The sequence below is a fragment of the Cricetulus griseus genome, chromosome X (assembly GCF_003668045.3).
Source record: "Cricetulus griseus strain 17A/GY chromosome X, alternate assembly CriGri-PICRH-1.0, whole genome shotgun sequence".
NCBI classification, from domain to species: Eukaryota; Metazoa; Chordata; class Mammalia; order Rodentia; family Cricetidae; genus Cricetulus; species Cricetulus griseus.
Window position 1 is genome coordinate 94,850,204 of NC_048604.1, and position 24,048 is coordinate 94,874,251.

General features: G+C 42.0%; 1 protein-coding gene across 1 annotated transcript in view; it reads left to right on the plus strand.

Moving 5' to 3' along the window:
- Sh3kbp1 (SH3 domain containing kinase binding protein 1) overlaps positions 1–24,048 on the plus strand; it is a 339,181-nt gene that overhangs the window by 276,603 nt on the left and 38,530 nt on the right. The window contains exons 10-12 of the mRNA XM_027432702.2: positions 3,772–3,823; positions 6,975–7,055; positions 9,435–9,594. Of these exons, the coding sequence (XP_027288503.1) occupies positions 3,772–3,823; positions 6,975–7,055; positions 9,435–9,594 (293 nt within the window). The remainder of the gene's footprint in view (positions 1–3,771; positions 3,824–6,974; positions 7,056–9,434; positions 9,595–24,048) is intronic.

Consider the following 24,048-nt stretch of genomic DNA (forward strand, 5'->3'; position numbering starts at 1 on the left):
TCTGCTGGCCAGTGCCTAGCCAATGTGCTACATATAGGACAGATAGTTCACAGCTGACAAACTATCCCTTCCTTTTAAATGTGTGTCCTAATTGCTTCTGCAGTGGCCACAACGCTCATCATAAATGTGTACTTCTGCCTCCTGCCATTGCCTCACTCACAGGCATACTTGCTGGGACCACTTTTCACATAGTCTGTTACTGCAATGCTTTCCAACCACCCTCCCAACCTTTTTCCTTTCCTTTTATTCTTCCACCCATTTTTTTGCCATGTCACAATTCATGTATCTGTTACATGACAAATCTTATACAACATTACAATTTTGTTTTGTTTTATTTTAACATTGCCCAGTAATCAGAAAATATAATAGTTTGTAATTGTCTTTCTCTCCACCCCCACCCCCACATAGTTTGAGTCAATATCTCTGGGTAACCGCTTCCAATAGGGAGGCTTATGTGCCATTGTTTATAGAATGTTTTAAACTAGGGCCAGAGAGAAGGCTCAGCCAGTAAAGGTGCTTGCTTCCAAGCCTAACAGCATGAGTTTGATCTTCAGGACCCACACAGTGGAAGGAGAGAACCAACTCCCACAAGCTGTCCTCTGATCTTTACATACATACTGTGACACATGTGTGCAAGCTCACACATATTTCCAGATATACAAAATAAATAAAAATGTCTTTTAAAAATAAAAGAATATTTCGAACCAGCAAGGAGCAAGAAAGACATCCAGAAGTAGGTAGGCACTGTTGGGACTTGGCTGACAAGAATTAGGCCATATGGTGTTGGCAGTTTCATGAATAAGCAGTAACTCTGATCCTGAGGTAAAGGAAGGTTAAATGGCAAGGCTTCGGCAATAACTTCATTAGTTAAACAAAGATCTGTCTCCAGTCTAGTTTATACCAAAACAGAAAAGGAAGGCAAAGGACAGAGTAAATAAGAGTACTGGCAAAGGCTGACAAATGGAATAGAATATTGGGATACCCTCAGCCACAAACACACCCACTCAGTGCAGGGCCTGTCTGTGAGGGAAGGAGCCCCTGAGAGCAGCATACTTTTTCATAATAAAGTTTATGTGTCTGTGCTTACACATACGGTCCAGGGAAACATTGAGGAGGAAACATACATGGGCATGTACACACATGATCCTGCTAGTCAGAGCTCACCACTTTAACCATACTCCTTTCCAGTCTTTCTACTTTTATGTGACACAGCCTAGCTGAGCTCTAACTGCCGCTGAAATCTGATAACCATTTCCTCCTCCCAATCTGACCATCATGCAGTTGCCTGCACTTGGATGAGTTCCATGTGTGCTCTATTATGCCTGCCTGGTGGCCTGCCTCAGGCCATAGTAGTTATGAATATGCTGTGGGTCAAATGACCCTGGGCTTTATTCCCAGTCCCCTCTACCCCATTTAATAATAGCTTGACCTTGGGAAATGACTTTCTCTCAATTATTTCAACAGCAGCATGGGCATATTGATATCACTTCCTGGTAGAGTTGCTACATGAGTTGCCTAAGTCAAAGATTACTAACTCTTCTTGCAAAATCACCTCCTCCCAAGAGGAAGATAATATTAATGGCCATTTACTGATGAGAAAGAAGAGCTAGGTGAGGTTGTTTGTCATTGTCCTTGGCTAATAGTAGAGATTTGTACAGATCTTCAGATTTCAGAGCCTTTCTCTTGCCTACCATGCTATAGCCTTTACTCAGAGTAATGTGTTGGAATTACCAGCTAATGAAGAAACAGGCTGAAAAGTTGTTGAATTCAGAGCCTTCATGCTATGCTGCCCATCACCACCACCACCCAAGTTCCTTGTGTGTACAGTTTTCTCTGGGTTTTATCTGAAACAAATTCTTTCTATATCCCAGTGCTTTGTCAGAGAAAGATAAGTCAGAGTGGAGACTGGGAATCTGCCATTCATGTTCCCTGTGGTAATGTCACACTAGTACATTTTGGAAACCAGAAGATTCTCTGTGGAGTTTTCTTAGAACCACAAATGTATGGTGCCTGAGAGGGCAAGGAGTGTCAACAGTGATGTGACACATACACTCCAACCTTCTCCATTCCTATTCTTCCTTAGTGCTATCATGCTAGATGGCTCTCCCCTTTCCCTTAACATCACTGTACAAGATGACATATGGCTGCGTTCTCCAACCACTGAAATGTTTAGCCAGTTCAGTTTTGCCCATCTCCCTCCTAACAGTCAATCTTGGGTGACAAGGAAGAGCCCACAAACTCTGAAACCAGTTCAGGGATGAATGCTATTGATTTCACTGCTACTTCTATCACCTGCAGAGTAACAATGGTCAATAGAAAAAGAAATAGTGGGCCAATTCGAAAACCCCACATCTATTCCAGTTTATCACATGTTGTAGGGTGTAACCGCTATGTAGGGGATAAATGAGCTTCTAGCCTCAGCATAGAAAGAGGTAAAAAGAGGAAAGGGGCAAGAGCTCCTGAACAAATTGGGAGCATGGGGGAAGTGGGGAGGGAGGAAGGATAAAGAGGAGGGGAGAATAGGAGGGGAAAGGAGGACATGAGGGATCAGGAAGACTGAGTCAGGGGAAGAATAGAGGAGAGCAAGAAAAGAGATACCTTAATAGAGGGAGCCATTATAGGTTTAAAGAGAAATGTGACACTAAGGAAATGTCCAGGGATCCACAAGGATAACCCCAACTAAGAATCTAAGCAATAGTGGAGAGGCTACCTTAAATGCCCTTCCCCTATAATGAGATTGATGACTAACTTATATGCCATCCTAGAACCTTCATCCAGTAGCTGATGAAAGGAGAAGCAAATACCCACAACTAAGCACTGAGCCAAACTCCTGGAATCCAGTTGTAGAGAGGGAGGAGTGATGAGCAAAGGGGTCAAGACCATGCTGGGGAAACCCACAGAAACAGCTGACCTGAACAAGTGGGAGCTCAGGGACCCTAGACTGACAGCTGGGGAACCAGCTTAATACGGAACCAATCCCCCTGAACGTGGGTGTTAGTTGGGGGGCTTGGGCAGGCTATGGGGCCTCTGGCGGTATTTATCTCTAGTGCACAAATGGACTTTGGGAGCCCATTCCCCACAGGGGCATAGTCTCTCAACCTAAATACGTGGGGGAGGGCCTAGTCCCTGCCCCAAATGATGTGATAGACTTTGATGATCCCCCCCCATGGAAGATCTCACTCTCCCTGGGGAGTGGGATGATGGTCGGTGGGGGTCATGGGAGGATGGGATTGAGAGGGAACTGGGATTGATATGTAAAATAAAATTGTTTCTAATTTAGATTAAAAAAGAAAAGAAAGGTAAAAAGTGGAGAACTTGCCAGACTTCAGTATACTCTTGGTTTGCATTTAGTTGATGGTACCACACATTCTACCAGATCTGATCTTGAGTCTTCATGGTGACTCTTATTGAACCACTTGGTTATTCAGCTGATTAAATCTGGTTTCAGTGTAGGGGCACCATTGTGCTTGCTGGTTTCAAACCATTTTTTGCTGAGCTGGGTTTTTCCAGAAGACTATTATAAATTTAGAAAGGGGGAAATGGCGTTTCACTTGTTGATCTGAGTTTTGTTTTGCTGACTGAATTTACTTCAGTGTTTATTTAGAGGTGCCAAAAGAAAGTTGGTGTCCCCAGAGGCAGAATTGCTCAATTTTTTTGGAGAGGTTTTCTAAATTGTTCATACTGCACATAGAAAACCAGGTCTGTGGTCTGTCTGCTATACTACAGCTTGCCAACAGTCTCATGTATAATTTTGATTGATTTATTTTTCAGAGACCCAAGAAACCACCACCTCCATCCGCTCCTGTCATCAAACAAGGAGCAGGTAATGTACCTTTTAGGTCCCTCACATAAAATGTTCATCTTTCTTTTGCACAAAATCAAATTTTCTTTGTTAATAGTTCAAGATTCCTGAATCCACAGACTGTTACTTTAGGGATTGTGATTTTGTTTCAGCAGGCAGGTTTGAAATGAGTTGCTGTTTTTTCTAGAGGCAAACAAACACTAAAGCATGTCTCTGCTACAGTGAAGAAATGGGGGTTCCACTTAAAGAAAGTACTGTTTATTTTCAACAATCTGTTTTTGAGGAGCAAAGACCTGGTTATTGTCCTTAATGAGGGTCAACTTAGGGAAGATTGCTTCCCACGGAATCGCGTCATTGTATATGTTCAGTTGCTGGGGTTTCACTCTCTGTCCTATGTGGTTAGCCAAAATTTGCACTTACTTCACTTCCCCTGAACAAAAAGAAGTTTTTCTAGCCATAGATACTTCTCCTCTTGATTCTTTTCTAGTCTTGAAAAATTCCAGTTCACTCATTCTATGTAGTTTATATATTAAGGTTGAATCATATAGGAAGAAGTGATGTCATTAGATACTCAATAACTCACTGCACAATGGCTTCTCATCCATACATAAAGATGATGATTCATGCTTCCCAATGGAACTCTTCTTTATAACAGTCACAGTTAATTGTGGAAATTTCTTTGTGAATGACTACTTAGGTGGTTTATTTTTTCTTAACAAACTGAAGAGGGAAAGTAGCAATAGAGGATAAAAATATAATCAAAATACATGGTATACATGTATGAAAGTGTCACAATGAAGCCCATTATATTGTACAGTGAATATATGCTAACTTGTGTGCATATACATACTAATTTTAACAAGAAACAGCTAAAACAAAATTAAGGCTGTTTTAATTTTTTAAAAATCTATAATTATGATATAGCTATAGCATATAATATATGAGTAGATGTAAGTTGCCAGATTTTGATGTTTTTCATACATTTGTTAAGAAGTGTTTTGTTTTGTAAAGACAGGGCCTCTCACTCTAGCCATGGATAGCCTGAAGCTCACTATGAAGTCCATCCAGACTGACTTGCAACTACAAAGTGATTTTTCTAAAAAGTACTTTTGAGGGTACTACCAATTTGGAGAAAAACATCTATTTAAGATTAAATTTATTTCCAATTTATTTGGGTCTAATTGAGAATTACAGATATTGATTCCTGGAATTGAGTGTTAATTAAATGTCCTATTCCACCCCAATCTCCACTGACATTGAATAGTTTCATTTTGCCACCTAGTGGTTCTGACTATATAAATATTATATTGTGCTATGATTAAAACAAACTAGTTATATATTTTTCTCTGAAGACCCTTTGCCCTAGAGTTAGTAATCAGTTGGAGCCCAAGGCATTGAACTGAGCAGTTTGAGGCTCCGGTAGCCTAGAAAAGAGTAAGTAGGACCAGATTCTTGGAGATAGCATAATTGTCATTAGAAATGAAACTGTGTGGTAGCATTGTAGACAAATTGTTTTTTAAATGATTTTACCAACATTTTTGATGAATTTCTTCCAGGTAAGGTACAATGGCATTTCATCTTCCTGCTCTTTTATCCTGAAGTAGCTTGAGAATTACTTCATAATGAGGAAATACATAAACATTCATGTTTTCATCATCATCAATTTTCTTTTACCAAAAGAATGCAGATATGTAAATGATACAAATCAGAAACCGTGTTTAATTATAAGTGAGTCATTAACGTGAGTCACATGCAGTATATGTTCAGTGCAATGTTATTTTTTAAACTCCTGAGGCCTCATAATCCTGATTTCAATACCTACCACCCAACAGCACTGATGAGGACCTCAGGTGAGGGAACAGTGGCAGGCCACAAGAGTAAAGAAGAAATATAAAGTGGTATATTGGGAAACATGTAATACTTGAAGAATTCATACACAGAGAAAGGATTCAAGGAAAACCACTGTAACATATCTGCATGTGCCTCAAAATTATGTTCTAGATGCTATTGCTGTATGACAAATCACTCCAAATTTGGTGGCATAAAATAGCAATCTTTATAGAGCCATAGGTTCTGTGGGCAAAGAATGTGAACAAAGCATGACCCAAATGGTTAGTTTCTATTCCATCAGGCCTGGGGCAGTGGCTGGGAAAGCAGAACTAATTGAGGCTGGAATATCCTCTTGAAAAATAGCTGCTTCACTTACATGTGTTGCTCTCTCTATGTCAAGACCAGGCTTAGCATGGCTTTTCAGGGGTAGTTGACTTCTCTATATGGATATCCAATGTCCCAACAAACAAAGTGTAAGCCTGATGGCCTCATATAACTTAGCCTTGGAAATAGCATGGAAGTACTTCAACTACTGGTCAAAGCATTCACAAGGCTGCCCCATCTGGCCAAGGGAATATAGACTTCACCTTATAATGCAAGGTCTATCAAACAATTCTAGGCTATATATTTAGTCTATTAAAATATGGAGTCTAGATCCTTGTGAAACCTGTTATTATGATTCCTTATTTATGTGTTTTAATGAGTAAATTATTTCTATACATTCTACATGCCTACTCCATTATATAATTTGACTTTTAATGTCCAAGAAACATGGTCTAAGTATTTAGAGAAGATTAATGGTGTTCTATTAATTAAATATTTACAGGCATGCAAACTTTATTTATTTGTTTTGTTTGTTTTTTGGTTTTTGGTTTTTTTTCTTTTTTGAGACAGGGTTTCTCTGCGTAACAGCCCTAGCTGTGCTAGAACTCATATTGTACACCAGGCTGGTGTCAAAATCACAAATATCTGCCTGCTTCTGCCTCCTGAGTGCTGGAATTAAAAGTGTGGGCTACCATGCCTGGCTTGCAAACTTTTTTAAAGACAGAGTCTCACCATATATCCCTAGTTGGCCTTCAACTTGTAGTAGTTCTGCCTTGGCTTCCAAAATGCTAGATTTATAGGCATATGCCACCGCATGTGGCTATGCAAGCCAATTTCATGACATAGGCTACAAATGAGCTCTGCTATGTTTCTGAACAATTAATATTGCATGCCACGAGCACCCATTCTCAAGGACGAAAACCTATTGCCTTTTCTATATTTGACAAATATTTGAATGTAGATGTGTCAACTAAATCGAGAAAACATTTTCTGATTTCAATTAGCTTTTCCCTCCTAGGTACCACAGAGAGAAAACATGAAATTAAAAAGATACCTCCTGAAAGACCAGAAACACTTCCAAACAGAACAGAAGAGAAAGGTAGGAGATCAATTCTTCATTAGCATGTCTAGAACAGTAAGTGAGGAAGCTGTCTGTCACAGCGCTAGTTCCAATAACCCACACAATTTGCTTTTTCTTGGGAATATGGTGATTACTTGTTTGTTTGAATTGTTTCCAAACATACCATTTCAAAGGAAATATGAGAGGTTTATGTGGCACTTTATAGGGACAAAGTTTCTCTTCAAATAAAAACCAACTAGCCCAGGGCTCTTCCTTGCTGTGTCTGCCATTGCCACCTTACCTGTACTTCAAACCTAGTGGTTTGTAGGTTCAAGGGCCCTGCACATATCTCCCGCTCTCCATCTATTCCCTCCACTTTTCTCAATGTCTTGGTGGGAAAGGGTCATGCACCATTGATAGGTGGTCTTGCTTTGCTGAAATTCCCACTCAGACAGATAAAAGCCCTCATCCTTGGTCACTGTTGGGCTCTTGACTGTGGGTAATAGCACTACAGATACATGTTCTTGGTCAAGAATATTGGAGGAGAGGAGGGTGGCATGGTCATACTGGGAAAAGCAACTCAGTCTCAGAGTTTCCAGAGAGAGGTCAGAAATTCCTTTGGCAGAGAAGTCTCTTAAAACTTCACACAGTCAGGTTTACAAATGTTTGATTCCATTCATTTGGAGTATCTCTCCCAGAGAAATCTGCATGCTGTGGAAGGGCTCCTTTTACTAGGTTCCCAAGTTTTGATTGATCACACATTTTTATGGGAAAGTGCCATGTTATTATGAACAGGAAGCCAAGCAAATTCCATTTTAAAAAGCAGTTAAATTTTGAAGTCACAAGAGAAATACTGTATTAATGAATATAATTATCTGGAGGTGCTCCTTCGTGGCCTCATGAAATTTTATTGTTGAATTTAATATTTCACATCAGCTTGCTGAACGTTTTGCTAACATTGCAAGCTATTAAGGATCTATTCCTCTTTCTTTCTTGGTGAGCAGGTAAAATCTGATTCATTAGAACCTCATTGTGAAGGCTAAATCTGTGTTAGAGATCAATGGGAAAAAAATTCTATTCAGTGAATGCCCTATCAACAACTCTTGGCTAAAAGCATGTCTTGTGAAATAATGAAACAGTAGAAGACTCTACTGTCTGCATCCTAGCCAGGCTCTGTGATGAAGATATTTCCTCCCTTGTCTCATGCTGACTTATAGATGGAAGTGTGAGCACCCATTCTCCTTGGCTGACCACATAGCCACACAGCCCACAGTCTTCCTCTCACAGAGTCCTTATCCTATGCCACAGTGACTCTGGGAGGCAGGAGTCCTAGTCAGAAGCAATAGGGCTTTCAGGGAACCAGCATCTGAGTCTTAGTGTCCCTGTAATGTCACCAAAATACATACCATGTCATCCTGCAAGTTACTGCATTCCTGTCTTTATTCTGTTGCACAGCCAGGGAGCTAGCCCTCCTTAACATTTCAGCTTAGCCCCTTGTTTTTTGGCCCTAGTGTGCCAGAAAGTAAGTTCTTATTTCTGGTTGGGTGTGTTTTCCTTTAGTACCTTAGGAAGCACCTAAAGTTATTGCTTCTTATTATGAGCTCCCAAACATGTTTCATGTCTGTGCTTGCCAATGAAACACCAGTGTTCTGAGGACTTGCATCCAAATAAATACAGGAATTTTAACCTGTGCTTCAATATGCCACACACTGGAAGTTCAGTCGTTATTAGTAAGATTTTGGGTTAATGCTTTTTGTATCACACACAAGGATGCACAAAGCAAGGCTAGTTGCGAATGGGAAAACTGAAGCTGTCATTGAACAGCACCCAGTTTGACTACCAGATCTGGATTGGAGCTTGTCCTAGTAGCCCCTTCACTCCAAAAGCAGGACTCAAAATCTGAGAAGCCCCACCTTGTCTTCCAAGTTCAAAGTATACAAAAAAATCCCTGAAAAATCTATTCCCTGAATAGTTTCCTCCCTCATTAGCTGATGATCTCAGAGGTTAACCTGGCCCATTCTTTCCCTAAACCTAGCAGCAGTTTATGTGGGCCATATAGTAAAACCTATCACCTCTCTATGGAGCATCATTTGTATGCTAGCCCTGCACAGGCTCTCAGGGAGATGTCTGAGCCAGGCTTTGAAGGGTCAGTGGCTGAAGGACCTGCACTAACAAGAGCACAGGAAGAAGGGGATAGGGAATTCTGGCTTTTTCTAAGTTGACTATGAATAAGTGATCCTCTTTGCTATCATCTTTGCTCTACAAAATGGTATCGATATGTTTTTGTTTTTGTTGTTGTTGTTATTGTTATTGTTATTGTTATTGTTAAAGCAGGGAATAAGTGACTTGCACCTAAGTGTTGCCACTGACATGAAGTCTGTTTTCTTTATGCTTGCTTCATCAAACAATGACTTAAAGACAGACCAGAGAGAGAGCCAAAACTGGATTTACAGAAGCCCTCTGTTCCTGCCATCCCACCTAAAAAGCCTCGGCCACCTAAGACCAATTCTCTGAACAGACCTGGTGCATTGCCCCCAAGAAGACCTGAGCGACCAGTGGGCCCACTGACTCATACCAGGTACTCCCATGCTCTCACCAAGGCGGGTAGGTATGGTATGAACACAGGGAGCCGGGAAAAAATGGGAATCAAGCTTTATGTAAAGATTCCAGCAACTTCTTCCCAGTGAGAATGTGGTTGCAAGAGAACGAACACTGTTTGGGTTTCAGAATCAGTAGGTAAGAACTGGGTACCCATCATGTAGATACTGCTCATACCCAGGGCGTTTACCTGGGATTTGTTACAACAGGCCAGCTGCCCTGCAGACTGGAGATGCAGGTCATATACTCTCCTTCATCCCCTTGATGACTAGCCTTTGCACACCTCACTAAAAACTATGTCTCCTAAACCTCTCTACCTATTCTGTGGTCCCTAGGTTCTCTCTATTCTTCACTATACAGCTTGGTGTGGAATGCATGACAGATTTTCCAGGGCTATGTGTCTCTGAGCTCTAAGACCCTTAAAGACATGACCAGAACCATGATAATTTCTTCACTGGAAAGTTTGTCATGTCACTGGCTGTCCAAGACATCTGTAAGTAATATGAAATCAGAGCTGGTGCTGTGAATTCCAGAATTGCCTAGACAGGGATTTCTTGAATTCTCTCCACTAGTTCTTACCTAGAACTTTCTACTGTTGTATACATGCATATTACATGTTGGTGTGATGCATCAGAGCAAATCAGTGGCCTTGAGATCCTCATCTGTCTCTGGCACCACACTGAAGTGGTTCTTAAAATCTGTTTCCATGGTAAGCATTGTGTGCTGCTTCTGCATTCCTGTGTTGAAAGCAGGCAGTCCTTCAGGCTTGGATCTTACTCCACCTCAGAGGCTTCTTTGTGAGTTACTGTCTTTCTAACATACCTCTTACCACCATCTGTAAATTGAGGGTAAAACTGAAATTCACCTAGATATAATATTCAGATATGTAGCATATGCTTATAAAGTAACAGTATTTTCCTTGTCCACTATTCAACTGTGTGAACTGCAGTGAGACAATACTGTTTACTTAATTTTTTAAAAATTATAGTAGAGCCTACATAACATGCAATTTATCATCTTAACCATTTTAAGTGCATGGTTTGAATTAAGTATTCACTTCATTGTGCAATCATTTCCAGAACTTTCCCCCTCTTATATAACTGTACCTCTATTACCCATGAAACAGTGACTCGCCATTGCCACCTCCCTGTAGCCCTAAAAGCCATTATTCTACTTCCTGTCATTATGATTTTGACTCCTAGGTACGTCATATAAGTAGAATCAAAGTGCATGGCTGTTTTCACATTGCACGATTTCCTTCCTCAGTGTTCATCTGTGTTGTCACATGGCCCATTACTTACAATAACAAGAACAACAACCCCCCCCAAAAAAAACTGGCCAAATACACAGCCTAGGTGGCTGAGAGATATCAGAAGGCAACCAAAAGTGTTGGGTGCTGACATATCTGTGTATGGGAAGCTGTCTGCACAGCAGAGCACAGGGCTGTCAGCATTTCTAGAGCATGTGAGTTAACATTCTGTAGGTGTCGTCCAAGGTTCAATTGAACCACTGCCTCTGTGAAATGGCCCTTGTGAGAATGAATTGGATCATGACCTCTAATGTGCTGGTCAGATCCCTATGTGGCATACCCTTCTCTTCTGATAGGTAGTAAAGAGCTCTTTGCACGCACTGAGGCCACTTGGAAGCCCCAATAACTCGAGCAACAGCTATATCAGTAGTGTGCTCATCCCAGAAGCTAACATACCAGAAGGAAAAGGTTATATAAACAGAAGTGATTCTGAAGAGAATATGAGCTATTCAAACAAAGAGAAGATGTAGAGCAGGAAAGATCACCCATCACTTTATAGCTAGCAAAAGGGCAGGCAAGGCCACATGCTGCCAAATCCTGATGGTCTCCGGAGACTACACACATTTCAATAAACTCAACAGCATATTCTAACATATTCCCGCTGCTTTTTATAATGATCTAATCAAAAGAGAAGTGCTATTCTCACTACCTCCTTGTCTTTTACAGCTACCCTTGACCCTGTGGTTATGGGATGGGTGCAGCTTTGCAAGCTTGTCATCCCAGCTGAACTTGCAAACCCTAGCTCTTCTCAGCCTCCAGTTCTCAAATCTGTTTGTGAGTTAGGAAGGCAGGCTACCAAGGAGGATGTACATAAGGGCTATGTATGTATATAAAGTAGTGGGAAGCATAAATTCTTAACATTGCTGTGCCACCTGAATAGCCTGTGAAAAGATGGAAATTCTCTAACCCTACTCACCCTGTGGCTGCCCAGCCCCCAAGGCTTTGCATTACTGTGCAAAAGGTGAGGAAGAGATGTAGGAAAAGCCCCAGGTTCTGACTTAGCACATTAAAAGGGGGGAACTACCTTCCCCAACTCAGTGGCTCTCAGACTTGAGGCACATAAACAAATAGATTGGTGGGCCCCATCCCATGGTTCTGACTCAGCAGACCTGTAATTGAGTTGAGAATTTGCATTTTGTTTTTTTTTGGGGGGGGGCGGGTTGGTTTTTAGTTTTGTTTTGAGACAGGGTCTCCTGTAGCCCAGATTGTCCTTAAACATATTTTGGATTCATAGATGACGTTGAACTTCGAATCCTCCTGCGTACATCTTCCTAGTGCTAGGATCACAGGCATGTGTCACCATACTTGGCTTATGTGGTGCTGGGAATTGAACCCTGAGCTTTGTGAATACTACCCAACTATAATAACAACTAAACCATATCCTTAATGCTGAATTTGCATTTCTAATAGTTCCCAGGTGCTGCTACTGCTGATGATGGTGGAATCTACACCCCAGAAACACTGGTTTAGGTTCTCCCAAGTTGGTGCTTTCCCATCCTCCTCTGACCACCTCTCATGCACCTGCTGATGCAGCCTGATCTCTGTGCCAATCAGCATGTCCCCATCTGGAAGCATTCCCATGTTTCTCACTATTGCTCTCTTCACCAAATGCCTGACACCTCATGTTTAGCATGGCGCTAGGGCCAATACTATCCCACTTGGGATGCACCCACCCCCGGACTCCTTTACAGGATTTAAAGCAGATCAAGAGCATGTGTTTTGTCATTGCCACATGCCTTTCGGTGTCGAGCATATGGTAGTGGCTCATTTAACAAACACTTGTTGAATGTCATAGTTCCTTCAGTAGGAACTATGCACTGAATATAAGCACTGAATATAAGCCAGTGCTTATATTTTATTCCATTTCCCTCTTCTGTGTTCCTTCCCAGCCTCTATACAAGCTCTTCAGCATGTGTTCCTTACATTCAGGGTAGCTTAGTATGCCATGGATTTTAAGAGTCAAAAAAACCTAAAGATCAATGAAATATCACTGCCCCTCAGTACCTAATGCACTTATACTTCTTGCTAAGGAGTTATATTAGAAAAGTGTGACATATATTAGTTTGCAAAGTTGTTTCATTCTGCCAAATTATTTGTGGCAGGAGTGTGCCAACTGTATGTAAGCAGTCCTGTGCCAGTGTCCCTCTGCAGAAAGGGCACTGTGTGCTGCCTGAAACAAATCTCTGCCAAGATTTACCTGACCAGATGGCCAGCAGGCTAACAGATGATTAAGCAAAAGGACACAGAGTCCTCATTGGCAGTTCTCACTGAAGAAGGAGGCATTCCAGCTTCAGCTGCTATGTCCAGGCTGGAACTCTTCATCAGCCAGCAAGCTGCTGCCATGTGGCACTTGCAGAAGAGGTTTCCTTCTCTTTTAGTAGGAATAGGTATCTCTGAGGAAAAGGTATCTTTGTGGAAGAAGAGCATAGTCTGTGTTTACATGTGCATGCTCGACAAAAGTGCATCAAGGGCCCACTGTGTGCCAGGCACTGTTCTGGATCTTAGGGAGGGTGCGGCTCAAGTGTTCCTGCTCAGTTCTCAGGAGTTCTATTCAGGGACATCAGACGGATACCAGAAGGGCACCAGCAAAGAAGTTTGTGTCCAGTCTGAACAAGTTGAAGCACACTCTAAGGAGTGACAGTGACTGTTGTCTTCCTCAGGTGTTTACATTCCTCAGCACTGGTAAGAATGGTCCTCTAATTTCTAGAAAGTGCATGTCTAATTTTAATATGAAAAACTTCAAAAATGACTACCAGGGTTAACTTTAAAATGATGAGTGCCAAGTGGCTCACGTGTCACCCTAGCACTTGGGAAGTGGAGGGTGGGAGCATCACAAGTTTCAGGCCAGTCAGGACCATGTAGTAAGACCCTAAATTAAAGGGGGATGCCAATGAAACAAAAAAAATGGAATGATGATGGATATATCCCTAGGTCACAAACGTCTCCTCAGTTGAAGTCTGAGCCTTGGGGATCCCTCAATTATTATGTCATGGTACATTAAGCTGACTCTGCGCACTCTGTGCAACCCACCCTATAACAAAAGTGCCGGTGATCCAATGACCATTATGTCTACCCTGTTTTGATACTTGAATATAAATAGGTCTCCGTTAACACACGCACGTGTGTGTGTGTGTGGGGGGGGGTTATAGGTTCAATAGTTACTATTATCAACTTAATAAAAATAGATTTAGAAGCATCTGTGAGAAGAGAGCCTAAGACTGTGCAGAAGGACCAAAAAAGGAAGGAAGGAAGGAAGAAGGGAGGGAGGGAAGGGAGGGAGGGGAGAGGGGGAGGGAGGGAGGGAGGGACACAGTGGAGAAAAGCAGGTTGACATGGGTTCTAGAAATTGCCTTTAGTAAAACACAGAAAATCAGAAACCTTAGGAGCAGAGTAGGTGTTTGCCCTCAAAGGAAGGGAGGTAGAAGCAATCTGGCTAGAGGTTAGACAAAAACAGGTTTGTCAGTCCTCACCAACTCAGCCACCCTGAGTCAGAATCAGTTTTCCGTTTCTTCTAAAGAATGAGGAAGCTAGAGGAGGGCTTCTGCTCTGAGTTGAGGGAAAGAGAGAGAAAGAGAAAGATTTACCTGCTGCCTGCTGTAAGCTCTCGTGCTCTGAATGAGGAAAACAGGTATATCCTAAGGTGTAGGTGATAGGCATGGGGTCTCAGATGACAGGGAGGGAATCACAGCTAGTAGGTGTTGGGGGAGATCAGAAAAGCAAGGGTGAAGTAGGGAAAGTTGAGAGCTGAAAGGAGAGCACAGGGGTCTGTGCTGTATGTCTTAGAGATGGGACTGTTATAGAGAGGAACCTATCTACAGCCCACAGTGTGGTCACAGGTGAATGGAAGAAAATTGTAAGAACTAAAGGAATCAGGGGAAGGAAAAGGTGCTGTTGGATATAGATCACCCAGGTAGCCATCATAGGGAGAGGTTTAAGAAGATAACAAACAAAAAGAGGGAGACGGCTAGGGTTCTCTGTAAGATAGTGTCCTCCCAGATGGATATCACAGTGTTCTGGGGGTTGATGAGTCTGTGATAAACACTTAGCAGTTTGTTAGCAGATAATGTGGACTCCAGAGGTTAGAACTTCTGAAAGGTATATCTAGATGCTGCAATGATAGGATTACAGACAACCATCCGGCTCTGTCTGGTGTCCAGCAGAGCTAAGTTAACAGCCTCTACTTTGGCTTATGGCTGAGAGTGTGAGATCTATGCAGGCCACTCAGTGAGGAGGTGATAGATGTAGGGGAGTTGATTACTAGAGCTCAGATCTCCCAGAGGATGCTGTCCATTGGCTTGGGATGTGAAAGAGAAGTGATGCTAGAAGCTGGGTATGGGGTTGTGAACGGGAGGTCTACTGATCTCCTAAACCTATGCTACTCTGTTGCTGTGGCCAAATACCTGAGTAAAACAGAGTAAGATGGGAAAAACTTGTTTTGGCTCGTGGTCTGATAGGGTATTCCATGGTTGTTTAGTGTCATATGCTTAGACAGAACATTGTGGCAACAGAAGTGTGAGAACAGAGAGCTGCTAACTTTATAGTGGACAGGAAGCAGAAAGACAGGAGGAGACTGAGAATATGAAACCACCTTCAAAAGCACACATTTAATTACATTTCCTCTAGGTAGACTCCATCTTCTAATGTGACCACAGCTTGCACAAAATGGCAGTATCAGGTAGGGACCAATTGTTCCACGCATGGGCCTGCAGGCACATGTCATACTCAAATCATAACACTGTATTCTTCCCATGAAGGACTAGAGGCTCTTCTGAGAGGATTGTAGCACAGGAGAGGCAGTGCAAAGGAGTTGCATTTTTACCCACTTATAGTGATTGCAGGAGCCCTGAATCTTAGGGAAACACAGACAAAAAGTGATTAATGGGCTTTGAGATGTTTTAGGTTGAAGCAAAGATTAAGTAAACATTTATGTACCAAGTGTAAACTAACTGCTTAGAGAATGTTAGTTATAACTCTTGAGACTGACTTACCAGCACAGAAGTTATTTTTTTCCTGCCAGATTGACTGAGGCATCCTGGTAGCTTATGCACCTGGGTTACAACTTAGCAGGAAATATGCTTCTAGGTACTGATTGGTACGAGTTATATAGTCTCTATGTCTACCAAAGGAAAGCATTAAGACCCCTTTGGGTATAAGTGAACCCATTGATTAAGAAGGAAGAACAAAAACAAGTGAATGGGTACATGCAAGTGTTCTGTGCATTGGCCTGTAAGATGTGCACCAGGGTGATTATGTCATCATTTGGAGTTTGAATTACTGAAGTGCTTTCATTTAAAAATTTGTAATGATGCCTTACAGGGCTGTTTTAGTACTTCCTTTCTTTTCTACAAGTTGGAATGAAGGCATGTCACTTAAATTTATATTTTTCAACTAATTTTAACTATGTGTATGCATGTATATTTGTGTGGGGGTATGCTGTCTAGTTTTATGCCAGTGTGACATGAACTAGAGTCACTTCACAGTAGGGAACCTAAATTGAGAAAATGTTCCCACCAGGCTGGCCTGTGGTGCATTTTCTTGTTTGATGATTGAGCTGGGAGGGCCAGTTGATTGTGCACTGTGCCACCTCTGGGCAATTAATCTTGGGTGCTGTAAGAATGGTAGATGAACAAGTCATGGGGAGCAAGTCACTAAGCAGCATTCCTCTATAGCCTCTGCTTCAGTTATTGCAGCCAGGCTCCTGCCCTGATTTCCCTGAATGATGGACTAAAAGCTGTAAGATGAAATAAATCCTTTCCTTTCCAAGTTAGTGATTTTATTTTTCAGTTTGTAATTTTATGTGTATGGGTGTTTTACCTGCACATGTGTCTGTGCACCATGTGTGTGCAGTGCCCACAGATGCTAGAAAAGGGAATTGGATCCCTGGGACTGAAGGTTGTCATCCTCACTATGGGTTCTGGGAATAGAACCCAGGTGCTCTAGTGCTCTTAACTTCTCAATCATCTCCCCAGCTTTGTGTAGAGAGTTTAAACAAGCCACTGTATGTTAGACCCTCACTCCTAGCATGAAAGCTTTAGAAATATCACCAGATCTGTTTGTATTTCCCCCTCCCTTGAATGAATTCAATGGAAGAGTTTTCCCATATAATGGAAAATAGGTCATGTTCTGGAAGCCCTGAGGAAGTAGAAACATGTACCTCCATGGACAACAGATCAGAAGGCCACCAGGGAGTATAAGCACACAGAGCATCCCCTAGAAATAGTGACAGCGCCAGGAGGAGGAGGCTGGGAATCGAGGGAGGACAGCAAATGCATGATGCTGAGCTGTGCCAGCAGATTTAAGGGAAGCCTCTCATTCATACTTTAGGTATGTCTGCGTTATGTGCTGACCAAATTTCATTTGTATATACACTCTGCTTTCTTTCTACCCACACATATAGTGAAACTGATTTGCTGCAGCAAAATCCAGTAGTAGTGACAGGGTTTTGCCCTGACTGGGCCACATTGATTTTCCTGCTAATGGGTGGCCAGAATAAGGCAGTGAAAGAAACAATAGGAGATATTAGCACCTTCCAGTGCCATTTGGTTTCTAGCATGCTTTGCATATAGCTATTTTCTTTTTAATGCTCTTCCTCTAAGTGGCACCTACAGACTGTCCTCACAGTTGCACAATCATGAGCTCTTTCCTCCTGACACTGACAAAGAACTAGGCCCAACGTCTTTCAAGCCCCTTGCTTGCTTTTGGAGCACTAAGATGGGGAATTAAAGATGAAATCTGCTGATGACATCATTCTTTTGCCCTTCTGGGGTTGCTGGGCTCTGGAGGGAGGCCTATTTCCAGGCGTCCTTACCGAGTCTGTAAAGAGAATAGAGATTAGGAGAGAAATTAAGTGAAAAATGTCCTATCACCTTCCAAACATGTCTTCACCTTCTATAAATAGCAGAGCTTGTTTGTGTTCATCTGGGTGAAGACATGCATTTCAAGGAGAGAGCTGCTGGGGAAATCACTCTGGTTCTTGGTTCTCATGTCCATGTCATTTCTTGGGCAGTCACATAATTTAGTGGGACTACTTTTTCAATTACAAAGTCTATGGTACCTGGGACATGTTTTGTCTATAAGATGTTTATGTGGAGACTTCGAGATCTCAGCATGGCATCTTTCTGGGAAAGGACAGAAAGCCCTTTCAAGTAATTAGTAAAGGAAACCTGTTTTGTCCTTTCTTGATGGAAGGGTCTACCTCCAGGGCTTTCTATATTGTGGAGCATAATGCTCCTGAAGAATGAACTCCACATTTGCTGTCTTCATACATGTTGTAGGTCCCCCTTCAGTTACTAACCTAAAAGAAAAATCTCCTGAAGAATAAAATATGTGAATGTGGAGGCTCCTTTGTATTATTGCCATTTCAAATATGATAGAAAAAGACAAAGCTAGGCATCAGCAATTTTCCATCTGGTTCCTGCTCTGCTATCAATCAGCTTCTTAGCCTTGTGTACATCCATTCCAACCTCTGAGCACACAAGACCTATAAGCAGAGGCCTGTAACAAAGTGGGAAATTGAGCTGGGTGGTCCCTGCCCAACATTCACAGTCAAAGCTGAGGTCTGAGATATTAAACAGGTAGCCAGGAGAGTTGGCAAAATGACTTGCTATCCTAGTTTGCTTTCTATTGCTATGGTATAACACTTAACAAAGTCAACTTGAAGAGGAAAATGGTTCATTTGGCTTAAAGGATACAGTCCAGGATGAAGGGAAACCAAGGCAGGAACACGAAGGCAGGCATTATAGCAGAGACCATGAGGAATGCTGCTTATTGGCTTGCTTCTCATGGCTTGCTCACCTTCTTTTCTTATAGAATCCTGCCCATAGGTGGCACTGCTTATAATGAGCTGCTCCCACCCCTGTCAATCATTAATGAAGGAAATGCCTCCACAGATTTGCCTGCAGGCTCATCTGATAAAAGCAATAACTCAGTTGAGACTCCTTCTTCCCAGATAGGTCTGTGCACTGCCCTTAGCTTTTGCATCTTGGGGCATCACTGGATTGAGATGTTGTTGGGATGAGCAAGAAGTTTCCCCATGTTTTACACTACAAAGGGATAATGAGGGAAAATGGGTAAGATTGCCTGGTTGGGAAAAAGAAAAAAGGGCAGAGTAATACAAGCAGTTTCTCTGTGATCTCACTTTTGACATGTGTAATCATTTCTGTGATATCACAGCTCCTAGGTAGAATGAGAGGTGGTGAAATTAGAAGACTCATCCTGTGTGCCTTAGTGGTTGCTTGCACATGGGAAATGGGGCTTTTAATTTTTTTTCTTTTCCATTCCTTCTCAACTCTGCCCCTTTGCCCCCATACTTTTTTTTAGACATCCAAAGCTAAAAGATTTGCATTATGGCACCACATCATTTTGAGGGAAGGGGGCTGTTAATGAAATCACCATGCAGACTTGGAATCTTGTTCTGTAGGAACTGCTCTTTCTTGCTTCATCTCCATGTAGCTGTAGAAGATTGGTGTCTGCTTGGTGGTTTTCTGTCATAATGCTGGCAGTGCTATCATACATTTGTTAGCGTGATTCCTTTGGCTTCTTGCATACTTTAACACTGTTTCCACCCCACATGTCTTGGCTTAACTGTCCCAGCTTAGGCTAAATTAGGCCATGCCACTGGCTGAGTTCATGTTCTCATAGGTTGCACAGTTTTGTGTGTCTTCCACATTTTTCTCTATGCACTAGCCCTATGTTGTCCTTCAGGTTCACATGGGATGAATGGGTCACACTGGATACATGCTTTTTGTTTATTATTGGCACATCTTAACTTAGGAAGCAAAAATTATTTACCCAACTGGGAGTGAGCTAGGCTAACACAGATAACCTGGTATTGTCAGCGGCTCACTGTCCCCAAGGCAGATCCTCTGCCTGGAAGGCCAAGAGACTGAATAATAAAGCAGCTTCAGTGGAGACAAGAGGTTCAGAAGTTCAAGGTCATTCTTAGCTATATAGAATGTTCTAGGCCAACCTGGCATACATGAGATCCTGTGTCTAAATAAATAAATGAATGAGTGAATAAACAAGTTACCTTAAAGAAGTGCTCCTGTTTCAGTGAGGAGACCTCAAAAGTCTACGGGACCTCCTATAGAAGTTCAGTACTTATCCCTAGCATAGGTGTGGACTTTGGGAGCCCATTCCACATAGAGGAATACTCCCTGAACCAAGACACACGGGGGTGGGCCTAGGCCCTATCCCAAAGGATATAATAGACTCTGATGACACCCTATGGAAGGCCTCACCATCAGGGGGAGCAGAAAGGATATGTGATAGATAGGGTTTTAGTTGGGGGTGGTGGTAGGGGAGGACTGGAGGGAGAAGGGAACTGGGATCGTCATGTAAAACAATCCTGTTTCTAATTCAAATTTTAAAAAAGTTGGGAAAAAAAAGAAGTGCTCCTGGTCTCTGCAATTAGACCTAGTAAGTTCAAATCTAGATCCTGCCACTTTAATACTTTTGTGACTTTTCATTGGCAAGTGGCTTAGCCTCGCTTAGCCTCAGTTTCTTTCGCCATATAATGAAAAGCAAGATGTCACAGGGGCAGTTCCTTCTGGATCAGACTGTGCCAGCATGGCATGAAGGTATGTTGTAGGACTCAATGCCCATGGAAGCAGAATTGGGCAAAGGGAAAGTTGTGATGGTGGTTCAGCAAGCACCTGTGAGATCCACGAGATGCTTTGTAACTGAATTTGTTCATTTGCCTTGTCCCGTGTTGGCTAAGGAGGTTCTCTGCAGCCAAGTCTCTTTCTGGAAGGGCTGAAATCTGGAAACTGCACATAACAGCATTCTTTTTTAATATTTATTTATTTATTATGTATACAGTAGTCTGTCTTCATGTGTGTCTACACACAAGAAGAAGGCACCAGATCTCATTATAGATGACTGTGAGCCACCATGTGGGTGCTGGGAATTGAACTCCGGAACTCGGGAAGAGCAGCCAGCCAGTGCTCTTAACCTCTGAGCCATCTCTCCAGCCCACAGCATTCTTAGTAGTAAGGTGACCACCTGCCTCTGCAAGTGATCCCCCAAGGCATAGTAAATAGCTACATGGTTGATTGTGAGGGTGAGATGTTCTATACATGAATGATTCTATCTCAGTACCTAAGAGGTGATGGTCCTTGAGCAAGCAGTAGCTGCTGCTGCTATTTTCATGGGATCTTAGGATCTATTTCTCCCTGTTGGGACTGCTCAGACCCTTGTCTGTGATTTAGCTTCCTTGTTCAGAAAAACAAGGGACTTCTATGATGTCCAGTTACCTATCATGCAAGTGCCAAACGAAAACGTCTAAGAAAAAATATGTGGAAATAGAATCATTTTGATTTCAAATTTAAACTTCTTTATTTAGTTCCATATTTTCTTTTCATTTTTATTAGTCCTTTGAGAATTCTGTACAGTGTGCTTTGATTGTATTCACTTCCCTTCTTAACTCTTCTCCTTTCCCTATTCACTAAATTTTGTGCCCTGTGTTTTTTAAAACTCATTAGGTACAGTTGGTGCTGCTCATATACTCTTGGATGAGTGACCTCCCCCTGGAGTACAATCGACCTAACAAAGGCCACACTCTTTAAAGAAAACTGACTCTTCCTCTCCCAGAGCTATTGAGTGCCAAAAACTGCTCAGCTAGAGGCTTCATGCCCACCTACCTCTCCTTGCAGGGATTTGGTTTGAGGAGTTTTGTGCATATTATCACAACAGCTGTGAGTTCGTTCACATGTGAACCTGTCCTGCTATGCCAGGAAAACAGTTTCCTTGCAGTCATCCACCACTTCTAGCTCTTACAGTCTTTCTGTACCCTCCTCCACAATGGTCCCTTAGAAGGAGAGAGTATGAGTCTGGACAGCCTTATTCTGCTGTCTTGGGATAGGTGGTACTATTCTTAGCCAGCCTTCTCCTGTGTTCTCCTTTTATTTAATTGTTGTGGGTATAGAAACTCAACAGAGGAAAAAACTCTGACAGGAGCCAATAAATGATGAAAAGACAAGCTCTTTTCTTTCCTTTAGAGTTGAATGACATCCTTTCTGGGAAAATGTGGTACCCTTGTAGTGAACAGACTGTGGTAGAATGGAGACCATCAAGAGCTGCATCCTCATTGGGTATCATCCACTATAGACATGTGCTTCAGTAAATTTCAGAAATTCTGGTATTTTTCAGAACTGAAATTCATTAGCATTGTTGTAAAGATGCTATAAATATAGTGAAAGGCATTTACAAATAGACATTGTAAAATGCTTACACACCCACAGTCTGAACACTGTCAAAACACCAGCTGCAGCTTCCCTACTTGGAAGGAGCAGACTTTTTTTTAAACTACACCTACTGTGTTTTCAAAATAGGCTTGCTTCTAGCCCTAGATAGAAGACCATTTCAACTGAAACCTGAGTCTAGCTCTTGGCATGAGGGATCAGAGAGCTCAATTAGAGAGAAGCCAGTATCCCGGCCTCCATACACATGTGTGGCCCATGTTCTAGAATCTAGGGAAGAGTCACTTGGGAATGGTTGGTTCCTATTTCTTCAGGGTAGTTCCTCATGCTTCAGCCTATAGAGCCTTCAGATAAATCCCAGAAACGTGAAACTATGCCCTAGGGCAGAAGCCCTCCCTGGCAAGAGTTCACTACAGGTCACACCAAATGCCATTTGAGAAAAACACACACTGACAACTGAAATACATTATTTTTCCTTTTTATCAAATGCCATCAGAACAGAGGTCCTGAAATTGAGGATGGAGTCTCTAGTAGCTATGAGTTATTTTCAATTGTAGTTTTCATTTATATGATGCTCTATATTTGTAGCAGTTGTGAACCCTAAATGCCCTTTAGAACAAAATTTCTCAATTGATGGCTGCTATGTTAGAATGTGTTCAGTACTTTAGTCTTAATGCTGTATTAATTTGCTCAGGCTACCATAACAAACTACCACAGGCTGAGTAGTGTATTTAGCTTATCATAGTTATAGAAGCACTGTACTAGGAGGGAAGATATGACAAGATTCTCTTTGGCATGGCCTGGAGAGCTGGCTTAGTGCTTAAGACCACTTGCTGCTCTTCCAAAGGAACTAAGTTCAAATCTAAGCACTCATGTGAGACAGCTTGGAACTGACTGTCACTCCAGCTGCAGGGGCTCTAAAACCTTCTTCTGGCCCCACACACCCAGAAACACACACACACACACACACACACACACACACACAGAGAGAGAGAGAGAGAGAGAGAGAGAGAGAGAGAGAGAGAGAGAGAGAGAGAGAGCGCAAATATAAATAGGGATTGCTAGGCTTACACATAAGTATCAAACATTGTGACAAGACTAAAAATAGAGGGATGCTGTGTAAGAAGTAAGAAAAACCAAAGATGGGGCTCTAAATGCTAAAGGGTAAGTCACATTTGCTCAAGTAGAGTAGGAAGTGACATCATTCCAAACCTTGTTGGATACATGGATATTTGAAAAGCATAGGAGAGGATAAAAGTCTGAGAATTTGAAGACAACTACAGGGACCATCTTGTACCCCACTCCTCCTACAATCTCCACCATTTCTCTGATGTTTAAATTATGGCAAGAGGGGAACATGGGAGGAGTTGAAGAAAGTAGAAAAGGGAAGAGGAAATGATGTACATACAGTACTCATATATGAAATTCTTAATTAAAAAAACCCCAAACAACAACAAAAACAACTCTACAATTTGAATAGATTCAACCTCCTGTGGTTTACAACCTGTTGCGTCCTTAGTTATAATGAAAATAGGAAAAATGGGAGCTCTTGAAGGCCCTTTGGAGGTGATCAGAACCAAACTAGCTTGGCAATCCTAGTGCTGATGAAGCACCCTTGTTCTGGAGAGATTAAGTAACCTGAACAAGATCATAGAGAGGATGAGAAGAGAGTTCAGATGTAGTACTCCTGACTTGGACATGTAAGTGTAGGATTCATAATTTCACACATCTTGACTGATTCCCAAGAGAGATGGCTACATTTGGCTGCTTGTGTTGAAGACAATTATTAATAAGAATTTGTTGGGTATGGTCCAGGCTATGCCACCTTTTACAATGACAATTCTGTTGGGGAGAAAAGAGAAAGAACATGAGCTGGATGTACTGTGTGAGTCTTTAATCACTATTGGTAAAGGAAACTACATTTCTT